A 19,104-nucleotide genomic window follows, 5' to 3' on the forward strand; every position below is an offset into this window, starting at 1 on the left:
ATAAAATATATATATACAGGACTATGTTTTAATAACAGATGCTTTTATTTTGAAATGACGAAAAGACACTTCCGGTCGATTGGAAAACTAACTCACGTGAGGTGATTCTGTGAAAATAATGTCAAGGAGTTCAGTGTTTTCTGTTTTAGCCCCCGAAGAGGCATTAGGTTAGTTTCCACAGTAATCTTGCATATTTAAGTTTATTTTGTGTTTAAATAAGTTATGGATCAAATTAAACCTAGTAATTCATGCTAGCAAGGTTTGATACAGTAAGCTGGTTTTGCTCCAATTAATACTCTTGTATTTCTGTGTGTTTTATAATTGTTATTGCAACTTTCAGTTTGCAAACTGTGGCTTTATCCAACTTAATTCTCAGCTCGTTGGCTTATTGACGTATGGCCGCAGAACTGTAAGCTCGGCAGTGTTTCACTTCAGTGATACTAATACGCAGTCATAGATAAAATTAAAACTAAAAAACACAGATTGATTAAAAATTCCACGTGATCTACCAAATTCTTAACGACCATTTATCGATCATCAATTAATTATTCCCATCCCTACATCTCTCTCCTTCAGTGGACGAGGGCGAAATGGGAGTGCGCAGATTCATGCGGGAGGTGGTGATCCAGTGGAGGAGTCTGTCCATGGAGGTTCGCAGTGTGAGGAGCATGCTGGAGGAGGTGCTGTCCAACTGGGAGAGGTACAGCTCCACTGTGGCCTCCTTACAGGCCTGGCTGGAGGACGCAGAGGAAGCCCTGATCCAGCCGGAGAACACTAAACGGGTACGAGATTGACCTCTAAACATACACTTAAAGTTTTTTTTCTCTGTGCACAGATTAAAAGCCCCCTCATAGATTATATACTTTTATTTGATGGACTCAAATGCCTCAGAGAAGTCGCAATCAAATCCACGTCAGCCCAATTTCAAGCATTTGGTCTTCTAAGTGGAATCCTATTAGCAGTCTCCACTCAAGTATCAAATGATCTCCTTGACTTACAACAAGCCACTAAGGATATTCCAGTTGTCGCATTGCCATGGTTACCTCAGATTCACATCCTCGCCAAGGATTAGACAGCTAATTACCCCAGTTTTTTTTATTGTCCTTTCTTTGTTTCTTTCTATGAATCCCCCTCTTTGTCTCCTTTATGATAAGCTTTCTTTGTTTCTTTCTCTGACGCTCACTCTTTGTGTCGGTCTTTGTTTCTCTTAATGTGTCTCTGTGTCTTTCAGTCTTGTTAATGAGTCTGTCTCTCATCCAGGAGTTTTTCAGGAATCTCAGCCACTGGATGGATCAGCACGCAGCCATGAACGACGCCGGGAATTTCCTCATTGAAACATGTGATGAGACAGTGTCGCTTGACCTCAAACAGCAGCTGCTACTTCTGAATGGACGATGGAGAGACCTCTTCCTCAAAGTCAAACAAGTAACAGACAAAAACACCTGACAAATAAACAACTAATAATACATTTGATCAAATTATTTTCTTAAGATAAAGTGAATGTTTTTTAGCCGATTTGTTTACAAGATGACAGTTTTTATGAAAGTTTTCTATTTTTTACTTTGAGTGTTTGGTACTTCAACATACACTATTGCTCATAAAGTTGGAATAAAACATTTTTCCCTCTTTCCATGAAATGACTGTGACAGTGTAATTTATTCTTGACAAATCTGGTGTATATCTTCTCAAAACTTTATTAATCCTACTCTTTCAATCATATCACAGTGAAAATGAAACCACAATTAACAGAGGATTGTGTCTGAAAAAAAATATTCCAACTTTATGGGCGACAGTATATTTAACCCAGGCCTAAGGAAGGTACATCTCTTGATTAAATAAGTCATAAAGTTAAAACTATCTTTGCTGTTGCAGTATGTCCGTGCAGATGAGCTGGAGAAATGGAGAAAAGACCATTTAAAAGCTGTGTCGGCCCTTAAAGAGCTGCTGGACACAGCAGAGGCCAAACTCATTGTTCCGGTCCAGGTGTCTTTCCTCAACGTCAGAGCCTTTCTGCAGGACGTGGAGGTGAGGAACTGTTTTTCTCTCATTCGTTCCGACTGGACACAATACGCGAAAACATAGTTTATTCCATGCACTGGTTAATTATGATATTTTGCTTCCATAATTCTTTCAGACTAGTGCATTAAAAAAAAACATAATACACATTTAGGTGTTTATTTTACTTACTTTTTTTTACTCTATTCACCTGTAGTGTCTCCTCTTAATATCAGAATTGCAAAATAATACCAGGCAATTGTTGTTGATTCAGTTGCTACTATTACATTACCACTGTTCAGTTTTCTACAGGTATTCTTGTCTTTTTACGTTGGTAGCATCAAAACGTTAGTGCCAAATTTATTGTTTCTTAACAGTAATTAATTTCTAGTCAGCAGTTTAGCTCAGAGGCTGTTGAGATAATCCGTGATAATTTCATCATCTTTTGCAAGTATTTTACATCATTGTGAACTTATGCTCTTAAACTTTTGATATAGAGAAACTAATAGCTGCTGAGCAGCAGCCAACCTTGTTACATTTAGTTTTGTATCTCCAAAAGCAGTTTTGATGGAAGTGCAGTCAAATGAAGGATGTTTTAGATGACCCTTTGCCTCCACGTCTCATCTCAGAATATCAAGCAAAAGGTTGTTACCATGGAGACACAATACAAGTTGGCTGCCCGCAGCGCTCAGCTCCTCGCCAAGGATGCACCACAGGATGAGGCTGCCAGGGTCATGGCAACTATGGCAACAGCCAAAAGTCAACTGAGTAAGGTAGGTATAATAATTTAAGAAACATGAGAAATACTGTGAAATCTATCTCACACTTACCTTTCCTCTTCAGCGAGAGTGTTTAAATTTCTCATCACACATTTCTGTGTCACTTTTTAATGGGCTTTTGTTATTCGTCCCCCAGGTTAGAGAGCGGTGTCCCTCCCTTGTGAGGGAGTGTCATGTTCTTCTGCCACTGTTGGAGGAGATGGAGAAACACATCACTGCTTTTTACCAAGCCCTGGAGCGAGCCAGTCGCATCACTTCTGCTGCCAGAGAAGCAGACACACAGACCCAGACCCAGCAAAAACAAAAGTGGCAGGTTAGATATGATGACAATGAATGGACTGGACTTAAATGGCTGCCAGGTAGAAGCCTAATAATTCATCCTTTTCAGTAGTTAAAACAACCTGTTTTAACCTTTATAACCTTTTCATCTGATGAGGAGGGAATTGCTAATATTTAAGAAAAGTGTTGAAATATTTGAACCACAGACTGTGTAAAAGAAGTGGATGTGACATCACCCATTGGTCATGGGTCTACTGTTTTAAGATCTTGAGATCGTCTTTATTGCATCTTTGTTTGAAGCCAAGAGTATATTTTGGACAAACGGGTGGTCACCAGCTTAGCAGGGCCAGGTACTGCATAGAAAGCTCTAACTTTAGCGCTAGATATTAATTGGGATGCTTATCTTTGCTAGCAAAAAACAGCCTTAAAACAAAATATATTATCACCGGGCAAAATGAACACAGCCTTTGTTCATATTGGCCACCAAAATGTTAAAGTTAACTTTTTCGTGAAGAGATAACACGCTATGAAGGCTCCAAATCCGTCATTCCGTGCTTTATTGTATATTTTACTCAGAATGGGACCATAATTTCCAAAATTCACATCATGTTGTATTAATAGAACACTTGAAAATAGAAAACAAGATCATAAACTCATTAGGAAAATGTTTACTGAGGTAATAAATCAAGTGAGAAGTAGGGTAATTTTCTCATAGACTTCTCTACAATCTGACTTCTTTCCGCAACCAGTGAAGTAGCCCCCTGCTGGCCATTAGAAAGAATGCAAAATTGGCTTCATTTGTTGGACCTGGAGAGCCTAAACCCACTTCTTAAATTCTATATTTTTTGTTGTTTGTCGTTTCCACAATTTCCTCAGGATTTGTTAAACCAGCAGCAAAACTGTAAACGCTGTCTGTCAGTGATTGAGAGGAATCACCACACACTGCAGAGGGCGCTATCCACCAGCAAGGTACTCCGAAACTTGGACCTATCCCTGCTACAGAAGAGAGTGTCTGAAATACAGAGTTCAGCACAGGTTGGTGTTAATCAGACATTTACCCAGAATGCCACACAGAAACCCCATTACCCACAGCTCTGATTATATTAATGAGATTACAAGAACATCAAAAACACCCAAGAGGCAACCATGCAGATTAGACCTACTCGTGTATCACTATTCATTCGCTTGACGTAAAACAAATAATGTAATTACGCTATATTACCAAAGAGACCAATTACAATCACCGCTGCCTACTGTCCGTCCTCTCAGGCTTTGCTGAAGGAGGTTGGGGAATGGAGGAGGCAGGAAGAGGCCAACAACTGCCTGAGGAGGAGGTTTGAGGAGTCAAGACAAGAGCTGGAGAGAGTGCTGAAGAAAGCTCAGGGCTACCTGAGAGAGACTGGAGACGCTGAGGAACTACTGAAGAAACACAGCGTAAGATCGAGCCTGTAACCTTCTGCTTTAAATAGAGGATGACCATGAAAGGAACAGCTGATTTGGGGAAAATAATACTGGCTCCTATACAATTACGGTGTATAATACAGCAGCAAAACAAAAGATATTAATTAAAGAAAATCCTATTTTAACCCTCTTTTCCCATGTGTTTGTGTCAAAGTGACTAATGAAGACAACAATCTATTTTAAATTGGTCCAGTATTGAGCGAGAATGCTGTAGCCTTCGGCCATGAAACAGGCTGCATGTAATACTTTGGTGGAATTGCAAACCATCAGTATGTCTAGTAAAAGTACTTGTTTTTCTGATTATTATAAACAACAACTAACAACTTTATGGAAAGGGCCTTATAGAAATTTAAACATTTTTCTTTGCCTTTCGCTTTTCCTGTCTGTTTGTTATTGAGTCTGGTTCTGTAATCTCGCAAGGTGACTTGTAGTGCGAAGACTTAAAAGGTGAAAGCGTGAGTGAGAGAGTTGGAGAGAGGAGTGTAGCTTTTATCTAAAAGATTTCTTATGTTGTCAGACACTTTGGATAACAATCTGAGCCTGTCAGTGTCAAAAACAAGCTCTTTTTTCCTCCTGTTATGCTCGTTTCTTCCGGAACAGCAATAACCCAGGCTATGTTTAATTATCCAAAAGTGTCAGAAACTATAAAATCCCCAAAAACATGTTTATATTTCATTAATAACTCCATTACTAACCATTTCAATCAATATTTAGTGCAAGGGTCTTCTTAATCTTCACAGATCATGTTTCAATGAGGATAATTCACTCTTTTTTCATAAGAAATGCACGTTAAAACTTTTTTTTATGTATACTCGAAATACCTACATATAAAATACAATGGTTTTACATGACATTGATTTAAAAATATATATATATTTTACATTTTTAAATGTTTTCTCTTTTATGAAAAAATACTTTAAACTACTTTTTTTTTTAGATTTTTTTAACTTTCAAAAGGGTCAATTTGACCCGCAACACAAGAGGAGGGTTAAATGGATGTACATTGTGCTCTCACTCAATACTCGGCCAATACAGTCACTTAAATACAGAAAAATTTGAAAATAAGGTCAAGGTTAAAAAAAAACACAAATGTTTCCTCTTAATATAAAACGCTGATTTGTCTCTCTTTGCTTGCATTTCACACAGGAATTCTTTGGCCAACTGGACCAGCGATTGCTCAGCGTGTTCTTGAAGGCGTGTGATGAACTGACTGACATCCTGCCACAGGAGGAGCAACAGGGGCTGCAGGAAACTGTCCGCCGGCTCCACAAACACTGGAAGGTCAGGGGTCACCGTGCTTTAACACTCTCACTAATTACTGTACATCTCTCGAGGCGCTTAGCCGATACTTCATTAACTTAACCAGGCAGACCTTTGGCTTTGATAGAGTTCCCTCCAGTCTGTTTCCAATTAACCTGTACTAGTTAGATTAAAATGCAACCCTCTCAGTGTTTACTGGCAGTCTCTCTCTCTCTCTCTCTCTCTCTCTCTCTCTCTCTCTCTCTCTCTCTCTCTCTCTCTCTCTCTCTCTCTCTCTCTCTCTCTCGAGGATATTTAGTCTCTGACAGTTTCAGCTTGATACAGTGAGACAGAAGCTCATGCATTATACAGCACATCTTATCTACCATGTCCCTTACACTCTGTGTCTTCTCTGTCTCTTCGACAGGACATCCAGGGCGAGGTGCCGTCTCACCTGCTCCGTCTGAAAGTGGAGGTGGAGCGAAGTCTAGTGGCTGTGATCATACAAGACTGCAGGGCGGAGCTGGACAGAGAAATACAGGCCCTGTCTGGCACCTGCACCAGTGAGAGAGTGATCAAAGAGCACAGAGTGAGCCTCGGATTTATTAGAAACTTAAAACAGATTAAACCAGGAGTGAAGATAAAATCACTTACAATATCATCATTTTTGGAGTTTAACATTTCCTCCTCTCTTATCTCCAGACGTTCTTCAGGGAGCGCAAACCTCTGACTTTGTGCGAGAAGAGGATTAGAAACATGGAGGATCTGTGTCACAAGTTGCCTGACAACGACCCGTCTTATCGAACGCTAGACGCCACCAGAAGGGCTGTAGAGGAGGTTACAGAGCAAATCAAGAGCACCCACCTCAAACTGGAGCACCACCCTGATAAATGGAAAGAGTGGAATGAGAGGTAAAGGCCGTCAAAAACTCAAACTCCTTTCAGTATTTCTCCGACTCCTTGAAGTCTGACATTTTCATCAATGGAGGGGCTTCAAAGTGGCTGTTCCTTTTTGTAGGTTCTGTGAGCTTTCCGATTGGCTCTCTTCTCAGAAGAGGCAGGTGAGGCTCCTGAGAGAGACGGCGAGAAATTCCAGCCATCAGGAGCAGGTTGATGCTGCTGTTCAGGTGAACAAACACATTTTATCTGCTGCAGAGATCAGGTTATGTATGATTCAATACAGCCTCAGTAAACCTGCATTCCCTTTTGTGTGCTTTCCTCTGTTTCCAGGCTCTGCAGGAGGCGGTAGATGCTCGAGAGGAGAGCCTGCTGTGGCTCAAGAGCCGTCTCGCTGGGCTGTCCGAGGTTAGCTCTGAACTGGAGGTCCAGAGACAGAGAACAGCCCTCGCCAAACTCTCCACTGACCTGCGGGCTCTCTTTTCTTCACTCTGTCAGGTATTCTACTATATTACAAACGCTGAAAATGTGTCCTGTGTTTTCTCAACAAAATCTCTCCGTCTGATTTTTTTGTTTCCTTTATTGTCAGTGGGGTGAGGAGGGCTCCGCGATGTTTCAGTACGAGGAGCTGAGGGAGGAGGTGCGTGGTGCTCTGGAGGAGGTTCTGAGAGTGCGAAAAGAGGCTGAGGAGCAGACCAGCAGGATCCTGGATGCTGAGGGGCTGGAGGAGGCCAAACAACTCTATCTCATTCACCAGGTGTGTGTGGTGATGTCAGCTGATACACACTGGATTTACACAGGCTTTCATCAAAAGGATACATCAGATGACACTAAAATTAATACAGGCACTGACTCTATAGTGTGTTCAAATTGACCAATTTCTAACCTCTTAAATTTTTGTGTTCTAATGCCTTTTGAGGTATTTAATGTGCCAAAATACAAAAAAATGTGGTTATTTTCATTAAATATTATTATGTGTTGTGTTCTTTTTCAACATGGTGTTAAGCATCTACTTCAAGTAATCGAGTATCTAGCCGTTTACCAAGGTTTTCTTGATAATGATTTTGCTTATTATCAAGAAAACCATGGAAAGTGGCTAGATATCAGCTCTTGAATTAAACTCTCATGAGCTATTTTTGTTGTTATCATTATATTTGTCCAAACACATATACTTTTAGTTGTACCAGGCATTAAAATTAACAAGAAATAAAAAATAAAAAAAATGGCGGTCTAATTATTCTTTCCATAACTGTATGTTGTCTTGTGCAGAAAAAAATAATTTGTCATCCAACTTGTTGTTTTCTCATCTATGTGTTTGTTAAAGCGCCACCTAAAACACCTGCATGCTAGCCGGAGAGAGGCGGAGCTTCTGGTGGCCCACTGCCGCCAGCTGCAGAAAGGGGAGGGGCTCAGTCAGTCTCTGCGGGAGCTGGAGGGAGCTTTCAGAGAGGCCGACCACAAATCAGGGGCAAAGGAGCACAACCTGCAGGTAGACTGAGCCTGGATTGTTTCTCACGTCAGTGTGCTAATGTTTGCATGTTTGAGTGTCACACCCCTGCAGTGATCATTGATTGGTCCGCCTTAACCCTTAACCAGATATCGATTGTTGTGTGGTATGTTAAATTTGTTTGTGTCTGTTGTCCTGGGATTTGTTTATACACTTCTATCACTCTCTTCGAATTGATCAGAAAATCAACATGTTTCTGCATGAAAATGTCTAAGATGCCTTTAGTGCATATGTTCATTTTTCAAAGGAAAAACCATCATAAAACACCGCATCAAAATGTCTGTTTGTCCCTCTGAATGAATGAAAAAAAAAATTTTTTTGACGGACACTATTACAACAATGGTTAATATTATATACAGAGATATTTAAGTTATAAATGTATTTTGTTGGCATTATTCTGTTGTTTCTTCTTCATCTCAAGGTAACTCTGAGCTCCTGGCAGAATTTTGATGCAGAAAGAGAAACAGTTTGGAGGTTTATCACTAATACAAACAACGAGCTGCACAAAGAACTTATTTTCAACAGCCTGGACAGCCTGAAAACTGAACTGGAGCATAACAAGGTCTGTTTCTTATTGCAGGTTGTTTGTGTGCATGCATATATAATGTATGCTCTTTTTTATGCTCAAACAACATATATTGGCTTCTTTCTTCTTGCCTGTAGGAGCTCCTGACAAAGGTTGAGGAGTGTTCTGTGCGAGCAGATCTCCTCTTGGAGAAGGCTGCAGATATTGAACTCGGTCCAAAGAATCAGACTCTTCTTCTGCAGCAGGCCCAGTCCACCAGAGAAGCAGTCACACAACTGCAAGACCACCTCAATAAGAAGTATGTCTCACCCTAATCCCACTTTTCCTTTTAAATGATAATGAAGTATGCTGTAATTTACAAAGTCATGATTTTAAGTTTCAAGAAAAATCAAGTGATGGGGCAATTTTCTCCATGCAAATTGGTATACATTGTAATATTCTTTAACAGAAAAATTGTCAAAGTCAAAATAAGTCTATAAAATGTGACAGCGGAATTGCGGAATTTTACAGTGTTTTATTATTGTATAATATTATAATATTCCATTTTTATTACTAATGTAGGGAATTTAGGACGACTCTTTTATAAATAAATGATAGCTTGCACGGGGCGTCAAATATGTAAGGATGAACCTGAGCAACACTTGATCTCGCAGTTCAAAGAATTCAGAATTATCATAAATAATTATTAATTACAATAAATGATATGACTTGATTTACTCTAAGTCACATCAAGTTGGGGCACCACTCTGTAAGTCAGAGAAAAATATAGCCAATTCACCCTTAATCAGTCTCATAAAGTTAATAAATTATCATTTTGGAACACTGATTAACAATTAACTTAATGATTATAATCAAATTACCATTTTTACATTTAGTAGTGGTTGAAGGAATTACAACATTAAAAGGACAGCATGTATATTCCAAAAAGGTATGTATTCTAAATAAACAAAGTCTAATCCAAGATTATTTACAGTGTAGAATAGTGAAAACATGTTGGAGCATTTAATGTTGTAGTTCGTCAATGTGTAGGCAGTTTTTGATACTTTGTATACTACTGAGTATATTGGAAGTATTGTCACATAAGCTATCTGCCCAGTGTGTCATTTAGTGTAAAAAGTAACTAATGCTGTCAGACAAAAGTAGTGGCCACTAATAATATTATAGTAATATTGTAATATTGCCACTAAAACGTAATGGAGTAATGAAGTAAAGTACTTGTATGTTAAAATTGTACTTTAGTCCAGTACAAGATACATGTACCTAGTTTAATTCAACCACTGATGCTCACACATGTGCACATTGTTCATTCATTCATTATTCTTAAACGCTTATCCGCACTCGGGTCACTGGGGGCTGCAGCCGATCCCAGCTGACGTTGGGCAAGAGGCGGGGTAAACCCTGGACAGATCCAGACTATGGCAGAGCAGACACATGGAGACAGACAATCACGCTCTCATTCACACCTACGGGCAATTTAGAGTCACCATTTAAACCTAAGTGCATGTTTTTTGGACTGTGGAAGCCAGAGTACCTGGAGAGAACCCACGCTGACGACATGCAAACTCCACACAGAAGAGCAGCGCAGGAGTCGAACTGGAGATGTAAACCACTACACCACTGTGTAGCCCTCTGTACATTATATTTTTATAAATTTTAATCTTGTGTCTTCCAGTGTCGTCCAGCTGGAGATGATGTGTATGTGGTGGGAGCGCTTCAGTAGTGAATCGGAGTCCTTCTCTCTGTGGATCGATGAGAAAGAGAAAGAGCTGGAGGCTGTCGACTCCACCTCCTCCTTAGATCCTCTGGACAGGCACATCAGCACAGTGGAGGTATTTCATGTATCTCATTCTTTCTTTAAATGCCATTCTTTACCTTTTTTAATCCCTTAGACTGACTGCATGCTGTATAGCTCCAAGTTTTCACAACCTCTTCAATCATCTTCTGATATTCACAAACAAATATGCATCATACACATTTTTTTAAAAGCTCCCTCCAAGAAAAATGAGTGAAAACTGCTGTCTGGTTGTGCGCCTGCACTGTACAGTATCAGAGTGGCCCGTGGGTTATTAAGATTAAGATGAAATCAGATTAAATTTTAATGTAAACCCAAGGGGAAATTGGGTCAGAGCTGCAGCGAAGTCGAGGATATAGAAAATAAATTGATCATATTGAAGGAAATATAATCTTTACTTGCCAGACCTCAGCCTTGTCAATCTCTTGGAGGTCTAGAGCAGAAAAATGTCAAAAAAATATTTGGGATAACAGGGCTTAAGTAGTCCTGCAGCAGCCGTTTGATTTGTTGTGAGTTTGATAACTCTTGCCTCCAGAAACAGCACTGTCAGTTTTCTTTTCTAGCCTGATTCTGCACTTGAATTTTCCAGATTTCCATGAACCTTAAGAGACAAATACAGACAAAAGACAAAACATAACAAGGCAGGAAAGAATTAGCAGCTCAGCTCATGCCCCTCACACTATTTCCTGATTAGCATTCCTCTGCCGTTGCATCGCTACAGGCTGTGGCAGAAGGTTTAGAGGAGAGAAGGGCAGCTCTGGCCCACATGGAGGCAGACTGTGACGCCCTGTCGAGGTTTGTGACCCCTGGAGAGGCTGGACATATCCGGACACGGCTCGCACAGTTGAGGCGCTGCTGGGAAGAGTTGAATGGGAGAGTGGAGCAGCTGGGAGGTCGGCTCAACCAGAGCGCCTCGTACTGGCAGAGATACAACGATAACCTTGAACAGGTACGCAGCGACACATAATGGCATTGTTTGTTGCATAAATTGTAATCAAGACTTTGTAGTGTCAGTGGTAGGGATGGTAATAATTAATTGATGATCGATAAATGGTCGTTAAGAATTTGGTCGATGACGTGCAATTTTAATCGAGTTGTTTATTTTTTTATTTTATCTATGACTGTGTATCAGTACTCAACACTCACTGAAACACGGCTGAGCGTTCAGTTCTGTGGCCATACGTGAATAAGCCAGTGAGCTGAGAATTAAGTTGGATAAAGCTACAGTTTGCAAACTGAAACTTATTTAAACACAAAACACATAATAATGTAATATGCAAGATTACTGTGAAAACTAACCTCATGCCTCTTCAGGGGGTTAAAGCATAAAACATTGAACTCCTTGACGTTATCTTTACAGTATAATCTCACGTTAGTATTACGATCGACAGGATCAAGTCTCTTTTCGTTCTTTCAAAATAAAAGTGTCTATTATCAAAACAGGCTTTATTTTGCCCATGTATGCATGTTTTTATACATCCTGGAGTATGTATATAAACACAGCGATTAATCGATTAACTGACCGTTAATGTTATAGAAAATCGAGTTGGCAGATCACTCCAAAAATGCCAATGCCTAGTCAGTTGTTTAAATCATTTTTGAGTAAGTTAAGTGGGTTTTTTTCAGGCCAAGAAATCAATGATTGACCTTGAGGAGAAGCTTGACTTTCCAGTCACATACTGTTCATCATCATCTGAGACCTACAAAATCCTCCAGGAGCATATGGTAAGAAAAACACAAAGATTGCCTGAATAAACCATGCACAAAAGGTAAATCCTTTTCGGTTTGACCCCGACCCATTGCCCTTTGCTGCATGTCGTCCCCTCTCTTTACTCCCTTCCCTGCTCCAGCTGTCCTATCAAACAAACCCAAAAAGCTAAAAAAAAAAAAAAAAAGAAGGTTAGGCTGTAATCTCCATTATGATACTGTACTCTTTCTCTCTGACTTTCTATCTCTCCCTCTTTCTCTGATTACAAGTATATTTTCACTTCCTCCAGGAGCTCTGCCAGGCTGTCGAGCAGCTGAACCCCAGGCTCATGGCTCTGTGTTCGGCCGTGAAGAGGCTTGGAGAGGGCAGCCAGCTGGAGGACGAGGTGGCTAACCTCCAGAAGCAACAGGGGGAGTTTCTGGGAAAGGCAACAGAAAAGCAATCTACATTAGAGAGCCTTCTAGCGCTGTGGCAAAGGTAATATGTGTGAAATGTTTATGTAAATTGGCACGTCTGCAAGAGAAACTATGGTAAAAAAAAAAAGAATACTCTAACTTTTACATTTGTATGAAAAACAGCTGCGCCTTTTATTAAAGATTTGCTGAGTGATCTGAATGTTTTTCCATCATAAAACCAGACACGAGCCATCTGTTCCACCTTTCAAAGGCGACATTTTCAGTTTATGTACTTAGAACCTAGAACTGTAGTATCACTTCTTACCTATACATATTACGAGTGTGACAACATAACCTTATGGAAGTCCTGAAGGCTTGTTTAAAGGTTTCTGAATACATGCTGTGTGCATTTCTCCATCGATTGAGCGTTCTGATTGAGCGTTCTGACTTTTACAGTATTTACATCACGGCTTGACATGCTTTGAAATGAAAAGGACATGGAAATCTCACTTTTTACAATATTTTAGGTAGAGACTATAAACAGAATCACAAAGAAAGTCACAGAATCGTTTTTTATCAAGTGAAAATTCCTCTGTTAAGTCATCATGAGCTTAACTCAGATTATGTTCAGGGTGTTTTGCCAGCTGCTGTGATGCGTTGTATGCGTTTGTGTGTGTGTGTGTGTGTGAGTGTGTGTGTGTGTGTGTGTGTGTGTGTGTGTGTGTGTGTCTGTCTGTCTGTCTGTCTGTCTGTCTGTCTGTCTGTCTGTCTGTCTGTGTGTGGCACAAACCTCCCAAAAACGATTTCATTTCATACATGTTGACACATATCTTATTCTGATTGTATAAACAGTGCTATTTCCCCTTTTACTTTTCATATGCACGCTTCTACTGAATCTTCCTCTCTGCCAATTTCCTCCTTTATTCCCTGAATCTCCCCCTCCTCTTAGTCTGATGTAAAGGAGCGAGATGTTGTCTTGACTCAATCTGTCTGTCCTCCAGTCAGCCATCGCCTTTTCTATTCTAATAACATGCTTTTCTTATCACTTCCTTTGATCACACAATAGACTTGGACAATAGACTGGAGCGATTGTTTCTCACTCTCCTGTATTTGTCACATAGTAGCTGTTTAAAGCTTTGGTGCTTGTTTTATTGTATTTATCCAGTCTGTGACTTTTTTTCAGATTAGGCTAAATTATATATTTTGCTGTGTGTATGTGTGTTTCTCTGCAGTCGGTCTTCTCCCCTGCAGGTGTTTGTATTAGGGATTACTTACAGCACTGGGTGCTCTGGCAAGATATGGTTGCCCCATTATGACCCTGTCAGTGATACTGAGGCTTGGTCAGATAATAACAAAATAACACACAGACTGTATCACTGTGTGTGTGCGCGTGTCATTGTTTGTGTGTACTTCATCATCACAGGTTCCTACTATCAATCTTTTGTTGATCAGTATTTATTGTATTCATATTCAGAACAGTGCAGCATAAATTGTATTTCATTTGAATACATTTACTTAGTGGCGCCTTTGTTTCTCCAGATTTGAAAAGGAGAGTTCGTCCATGAAAAGCTGGCTGAGCAGATGTGAGTCTGTTTGCTGTCCAGACACCGATCTGCTCTCTGCAGACAAAGTAAAGCTCAGGAATGAACTACTGAACGTTCAGGTGAGTTATTTTACTATTCTCCACTTGTTTCTCACTCACCTTTCCATTTGCATTTAGATTTGTTCCTAATGCTGTCCGTTTATCTTCCCTTTTTAGTTTAATTTTTATCTCACCTATTTAGTGGTAGAATGTAACTAAGTACATTTACTCAAGTACTGTACTTAAGTACAATTTTGAGGTACTTTTACTTTACTTGAGTATTTCTACATTTGTAACATTATACTTTTACTTCACTACATTTTAAAGACAAATATTGTACTTTTTACTCCACTAAATTTAGCTGACAGCTTTAGTTACTTTTCAGGTTGAGATTTAACATTGATTACGCATGTTTATAAATTAAACCACATAAAAGTATATTAAATAGTTAAAATGACATTGACAACAGTACAATCCTGCTTACATAAATGCACCAATTATAATAATCTAATAATATATTTAGAACATATAAAACAGCCTGAGTGGGGCCATTCTGTAAAATGAGTACTTTTACTTTTGATACTTTAAGTACATTTTGATGCTGATACTTTTGTACTTTTACTTCAGAAAGTTTTGAATGCAGGACTTTTACTTGTAGTGGAGTAATTTCATAGTGTTGTATGAGTACTCTTACTTAAGTAAGGGATCTGAATACTTCTTCCACCACTCCAAAACTATTCCAGAATGTGTTTTTTGCTATTTTTGTGTTGCGTTATTTTTTAATGCTCATTCATCCATCCAGGAAATGCAGGGGGAGACGGCATCCTACGAGGTTCTGCTGCAGGGTCTTGTGAATCTCGCGTTGTGTCTGTACCCCACAGCGCCTGAATCTCGTATCCAAGAGCTCAGTGATGATCTCATACAACTAGAAGAAAGAAGCACCTCTGTGAAGAACAGCATATCACACAGGCAATTATCTTGTTTTACATATCATACTGATTATTAAACATTGTTTATCTCTCCAGAAATGGACTCCAGAAATAGTTTGGTTCCATTTTTTCCACCAAGTTGTTTGTTTTGTTTAAAGACATAACTGGTAGGATTTCTCTGTTGGAATTAGCTTTGTCCGCTTCGTATTTCACCTTGACCTTTGGCTATGTTTTCGTCATTTTCATAGCTTTCTTTGATGCTTGCTTACAATCTGGAACCTAGTCTAGCTTTTGGCTGGGAGCTACACACTCAGTGCCCAAAGTTTGATGCCCAGAATTGTCTCGAAAACAGAAAAACACAAAGAAAAGAGAAAAAACAGGCAGAGGGCAGGGTCTCTGCAGATACTAGGACTATCCTCGACTGAATAAATTCTTAGTCAACATACGCTCATACAATTTGGTAGACTAAAAAAATTATGATGTTTATTTAAAAACTGAATTTCTTCACAAATAATCATGCAAAATCACAATTTTAAATGTTAAATGTTTACCAGAGATGTGGTCATAAGTTCCTTGAAAATATGTCATTCAGCATGCAAAATGCATTAAAAAAAACAACTAATCGACAAAAGAAAAGTTTATACAATCCAACTAATTGTGCCTTTAAATATACACCTGTCATTGATCACTGTTATGTTCTTCTCATTTAGGCTTGAGCTGCTTGAGTCTCAGTTGTCGCAGCTGGAGCAGTTTGATCAGGCTCTGCTGACCCTGACCCAAAGGAGTGAAAACTTCCTGTCTGGCTTGAGAAACTCTTCTCAGGTTGATATTGCTGATCTTGAGGCTGCAATTAGTCAGCTGAAGGTGAGAAATCAATACTTTGCTGTCAACAATGATGTCCTTTATAGGTTTTGTATATTGGAGTAGTAACAGTAAGCAAGTTTATATTGATCGCTGTAGGAGCTAATACAAATTTGTCTAATTGAGCAATTTTGTTGCAGGAGCACGAGGCGCAGCTAGAGGCTCATGCATCGCTGAGAGAGACTCTTCAGCAGAGAGAGTCCTCTTTGCTTTGCTGCTCTACCTCAGAGGCCCAGCAGCAGCTCAAGGGCTGGAGGGAGGACTGCCTGCAGCCACTCAGTGAATCCCAGCGTCTCCTGCTCCTCCGTAAAGAGTGCCTGACTGATTTAAAGACGTTTGTTGAGAAGCATGGAGCGGCAGCTGAGGCTGTGCGCTGCCTTCACGAGTCGGTGGAGGGCAGGGGCAGCTGGGACCGCTCCAAAGCTGAAGAGCTGCACCGTGGAATAAGCGAATCGGCTAAAGACGTGGCCAGGCTCGAGGCCGAAGCAGTCGGGTTAGACGGGCAGCTCAGCAAGGCACACCTTCACCTGATTGGTGCGGAGTGGCGAGGCTCCAAAGATGTTAGCCATCCTCAGGGAAGAACATCGTGCAGGGGACAGGCAGTGGCCCTCACCGTGGCTCTAGAGGAGGTGCAGAGGGGTGTGGGATGGAGGCAGAGTGAAGCAGACGCTTTAGCAGCATTATGGAGCTCCTTCAGGGAGAGGAGGGAGGAGGTGATGAAGAATTTGAAGAAACTGGAGAGTGAAGCGAGACAAGATGTGGCCAGAGAGAGCTCTGTGCAGGCCTTTCAAAACAGGTACGATAATTCTAATCAACACACTTCAGATATATAACGATATTATATAACATCAGCATAGTTTGTATCAGCTCATACATCAGTCTCGACACTGATTCCTCTGGGTGCAACGGCCAATATTTCTGGGGTTCTAGTGTGACACCAGTCATTGTTTACAGTCCAGTTAGCTTTGGTGGGTGATTTTGGTCCATACGACATTTAGGCGAACACCTCTAAACAGACATCTACATTTCTATGTAGATATGTAAATAAAACTAATACAATGCTAAATTGTTATCAGACAATGGCCGATGAGTAAAGAAATTGCATTTCAGCCAATGCGTTCTGCCTTACTGTTTACCTGCATTTAACTAAAGATTAGATAAGATAAGATAAGATATGACTTTATTCATCCCGCAGTGGGGAAATTTAGTTGTAACAGCAGCTCATGATACAGACACATAGATATAGAAGACAGAATAAAGAATATAAAAAATAACATACATAAACATACATTCTATACACATTCTATACCTTTTATACATACATTTCTGCTATTTGGCATTTATTATTAATATATATTTTTGTGTTTGTTTGTTTCCCTGAAAGTCCTTTTTACAGATATTGCACATAGGAGAAAAATATATAGCATGTTAAATAGGTTGTTGCATGTAGTCATATGAACATCAGTGAATAAATATATTTAAATATATAAGTGGTATATGACACATTAAATAATAATAAAATACAAAAGGCCTAATAGGCTGGACGTAAATAGAGTTTGCAAATAAAGTGACCTTGTAGTAAAATGTGATTGTTAATGGAGATGAATCCTGAATGAACTATGAAAAAGCAATATTGGTATCAGTCCAAACTGCACAACACTGAAATGACTTGTTAGCCCTGTGCTGAGGTTGTGTATACATTTGTATGTATACATTTGTTTTGGGGGCTAAAGCATACATACAATAAGTTACATACATGTAGTTAGTTCGTACAGGCCTTAAAGTCTGGAAGTTAGAATTTATTTGGATTTAAAAAAAAAATTAACCACTGCAAGCCACTAAACCATATCCTATGATAGATGTACCAGCTACTAACTCGTTGGGTATAATTTGTCACTTTTAAATATATCCCCTGAGCTTTTCATTCAGAGACGTACCGCAAGCCAAACTCAGAGAATGCACTGTATATGAATGAAGCCAAAATATAGATCCAAATCCTTTAAAATTTCTCCAAACTGAAAAATGTGATATATTATGTTGGAATCAGGCTAGTAATCCCCATTGTTTTCTTCTTCATCTATTTCTCCCAGGCTGCGTTTTTTTGTCCAGCTGGAGGATGAGCTCCAGTCCCTGCAGCATTCCCAGCGGTGGTTAGAGGAGAAGGGAAGCCAGCTGGCCCGGAGGGACAGTGAGCTGGCTGGGGAGGCTCTCAGGGAGGTAGCACTGGTGAAGACAGCCTGGGAGGACGTCAGGACTCTGATCACCAATGGGTAAGAATGAAGAACAGCAGAGAGGGAATCTGATTTAATAATCTCATTTAAATTCCTGAGATCTGTTTGTTTTTGCTCCAGCTGTTCAAACACAGGGAGTTATTTTGCCACAGAAGGAAACATTTGAGTCTGTTGTGTTTTCATTATTTAATATCCAGTGCAAAACAATAGTCTTAACCTTTTCTCTCTCTTTTCTTCTGCAGTCAGGAACAGAGTGGAGTCGTTGTAGATCGTCTCCGCCAGTTCCAACACCTGAAGTCAATCCTAACCACTGCTGTGGAGAACGCTCAGGCTGTGGCTCACAACCTGCCCGACCACAACCACAATGCTCAGGAGGCCAAGAGGACTTTCACACGAGTAGGCACCTTTTTGGTTTTCTCAGAGAAGTACCAGCTGTTAAAGTTTTGCTCAATAATGCATATGGTGATCAAAATTGCTAGCTATGATTCATACATAAAAACATGTGTGTCATAATCAATTTTAGTCAAGTCATTGAATCTTTTATTGCACTTTTTATTCAGGTAAGTGCAGTTCAAAGTTCTTCACAGATGACTTACAAGCCAATAATAAGATAAGGAAAGTTTGGACTGTAAAAACAACAGAAAAGACAATAATTGCATGTAAGACAATAAAAATGTAAAAAGCTTATAAAACATGTTTTTATTATACTTAGTTTGTGAGGGGAAGAGGGGATGGGAGGGAGAATAGGGAGAAAACGTTTGCTCTGTTGCATGCATTAATGTCTTGCTGTTTGATTTGCTGTAATTTGCAAAAAATGTGTTAAAAAAAATATAATTATATATATATATATATATATATATATATATAATTTATATATAATTATAATTTATATATAATTTACATTATAATTATATATTTATATAT

General features: G+C 39.5%; 1 protein-coding gene across 1 annotated transcript in view; it reads left to right on the forward strand.

Moving 5' to 3' along the window:
• The window catches only part of syne1a (spectrin repeat containing, nuclear envelope 1a), a 169,426-nt gene that overhangs the window by 28,453 nt on the left and 121,869 nt on the right, over window positions 1-19,104 (forward strand). Inside the window, exons 16-41 of the mRNA XM_059356191.1 lie at window positions 577-782; window positions 1,261-1,425; window positions 1,873-2,025; window positions 2,625-2,768; window positions 2,911-3,087; window positions 3,930-4,088; window positions 4,323-4,487; window positions 5,661-5,795; window positions 6,181-6,342; window positions 6,456-6,664; window positions 6,771-6,879; window positions 6,983-7,147; window positions 7,239-7,406; window positions 7,974-8,138; window positions 8,578-8,718; window positions 8,820-8,980; window positions 10,355-10,511; window positions 11,196-11,423; window positions 12,101-12,199; window positions 12,472-12,659; window positions 14,117-14,240; window positions 14,962-15,128; window positions 15,799-15,952; window positions 16,090-16,745; window positions 18,040-18,219; window positions 18,423-18,576. Coding sequence (XP_059212174.1) covers window positions 577-782; window positions 1,261-1,425; window positions 1,873-2,025; window positions 2,625-2,768; window positions 2,911-3,087; window positions 3,930-4,088; window positions 4,323-4,487; window positions 5,661-5,795; window positions 6,181-6,342; window positions 6,456-6,664; window positions 6,771-6,879; window positions 6,983-7,147; window positions 7,239-7,406; window positions 7,974-8,138; window positions 8,578-8,718; window positions 8,820-8,980; window positions 10,355-10,511; window positions 11,196-11,423; window positions 12,101-12,199; window positions 12,472-12,659; window positions 14,117-14,240; window positions 14,962-15,128; window positions 15,799-15,952; window positions 16,090-16,745; window positions 18,040-18,219; window positions 18,423-18,576 — 4,691 coding nt within the window. The remainder of the gene's footprint in view (window positions 1-576; window positions 783-1,260; window positions 1,426-1,872; window positions 2,026-2,624; window positions 2,769-2,910; window positions 3,088-3,929; window positions 4,089-4,322; window positions 4,488-5,660; window positions 5,796-6,180; window positions 6,343-6,455; window positions 6,665-6,770; window positions 6,880-6,982; window positions 7,148-7,238; window positions 7,407-7,973; window positions 8,139-8,577; window positions 8,719-8,819; window positions 8,981-10,354; window positions 10,512-11,195; window positions 11,424-12,100; window positions 12,200-12,471; window positions 12,660-14,116; window positions 14,241-14,961; window positions 15,129-15,798; window positions 15,953-16,089; window positions 16,746-18,039; window positions 18,220-18,422; window positions 18,577-19,104) is intronic.

The sequence above is a fragment of the Centropristis striata genome, chromosome 18 (assembly GCF_030273125.1).
Source record: "Centropristis striata isolate RG_2023a ecotype Rhode Island chromosome 18, C.striata_1.0, whole genome shotgun sequence".
Classification (NCBI taxonomy): domain Eukaryota; kingdom Metazoa; phylum Chordata; class Actinopteri; order Perciformes; family Serranidae; genus Centropristis; species Centropristis striata.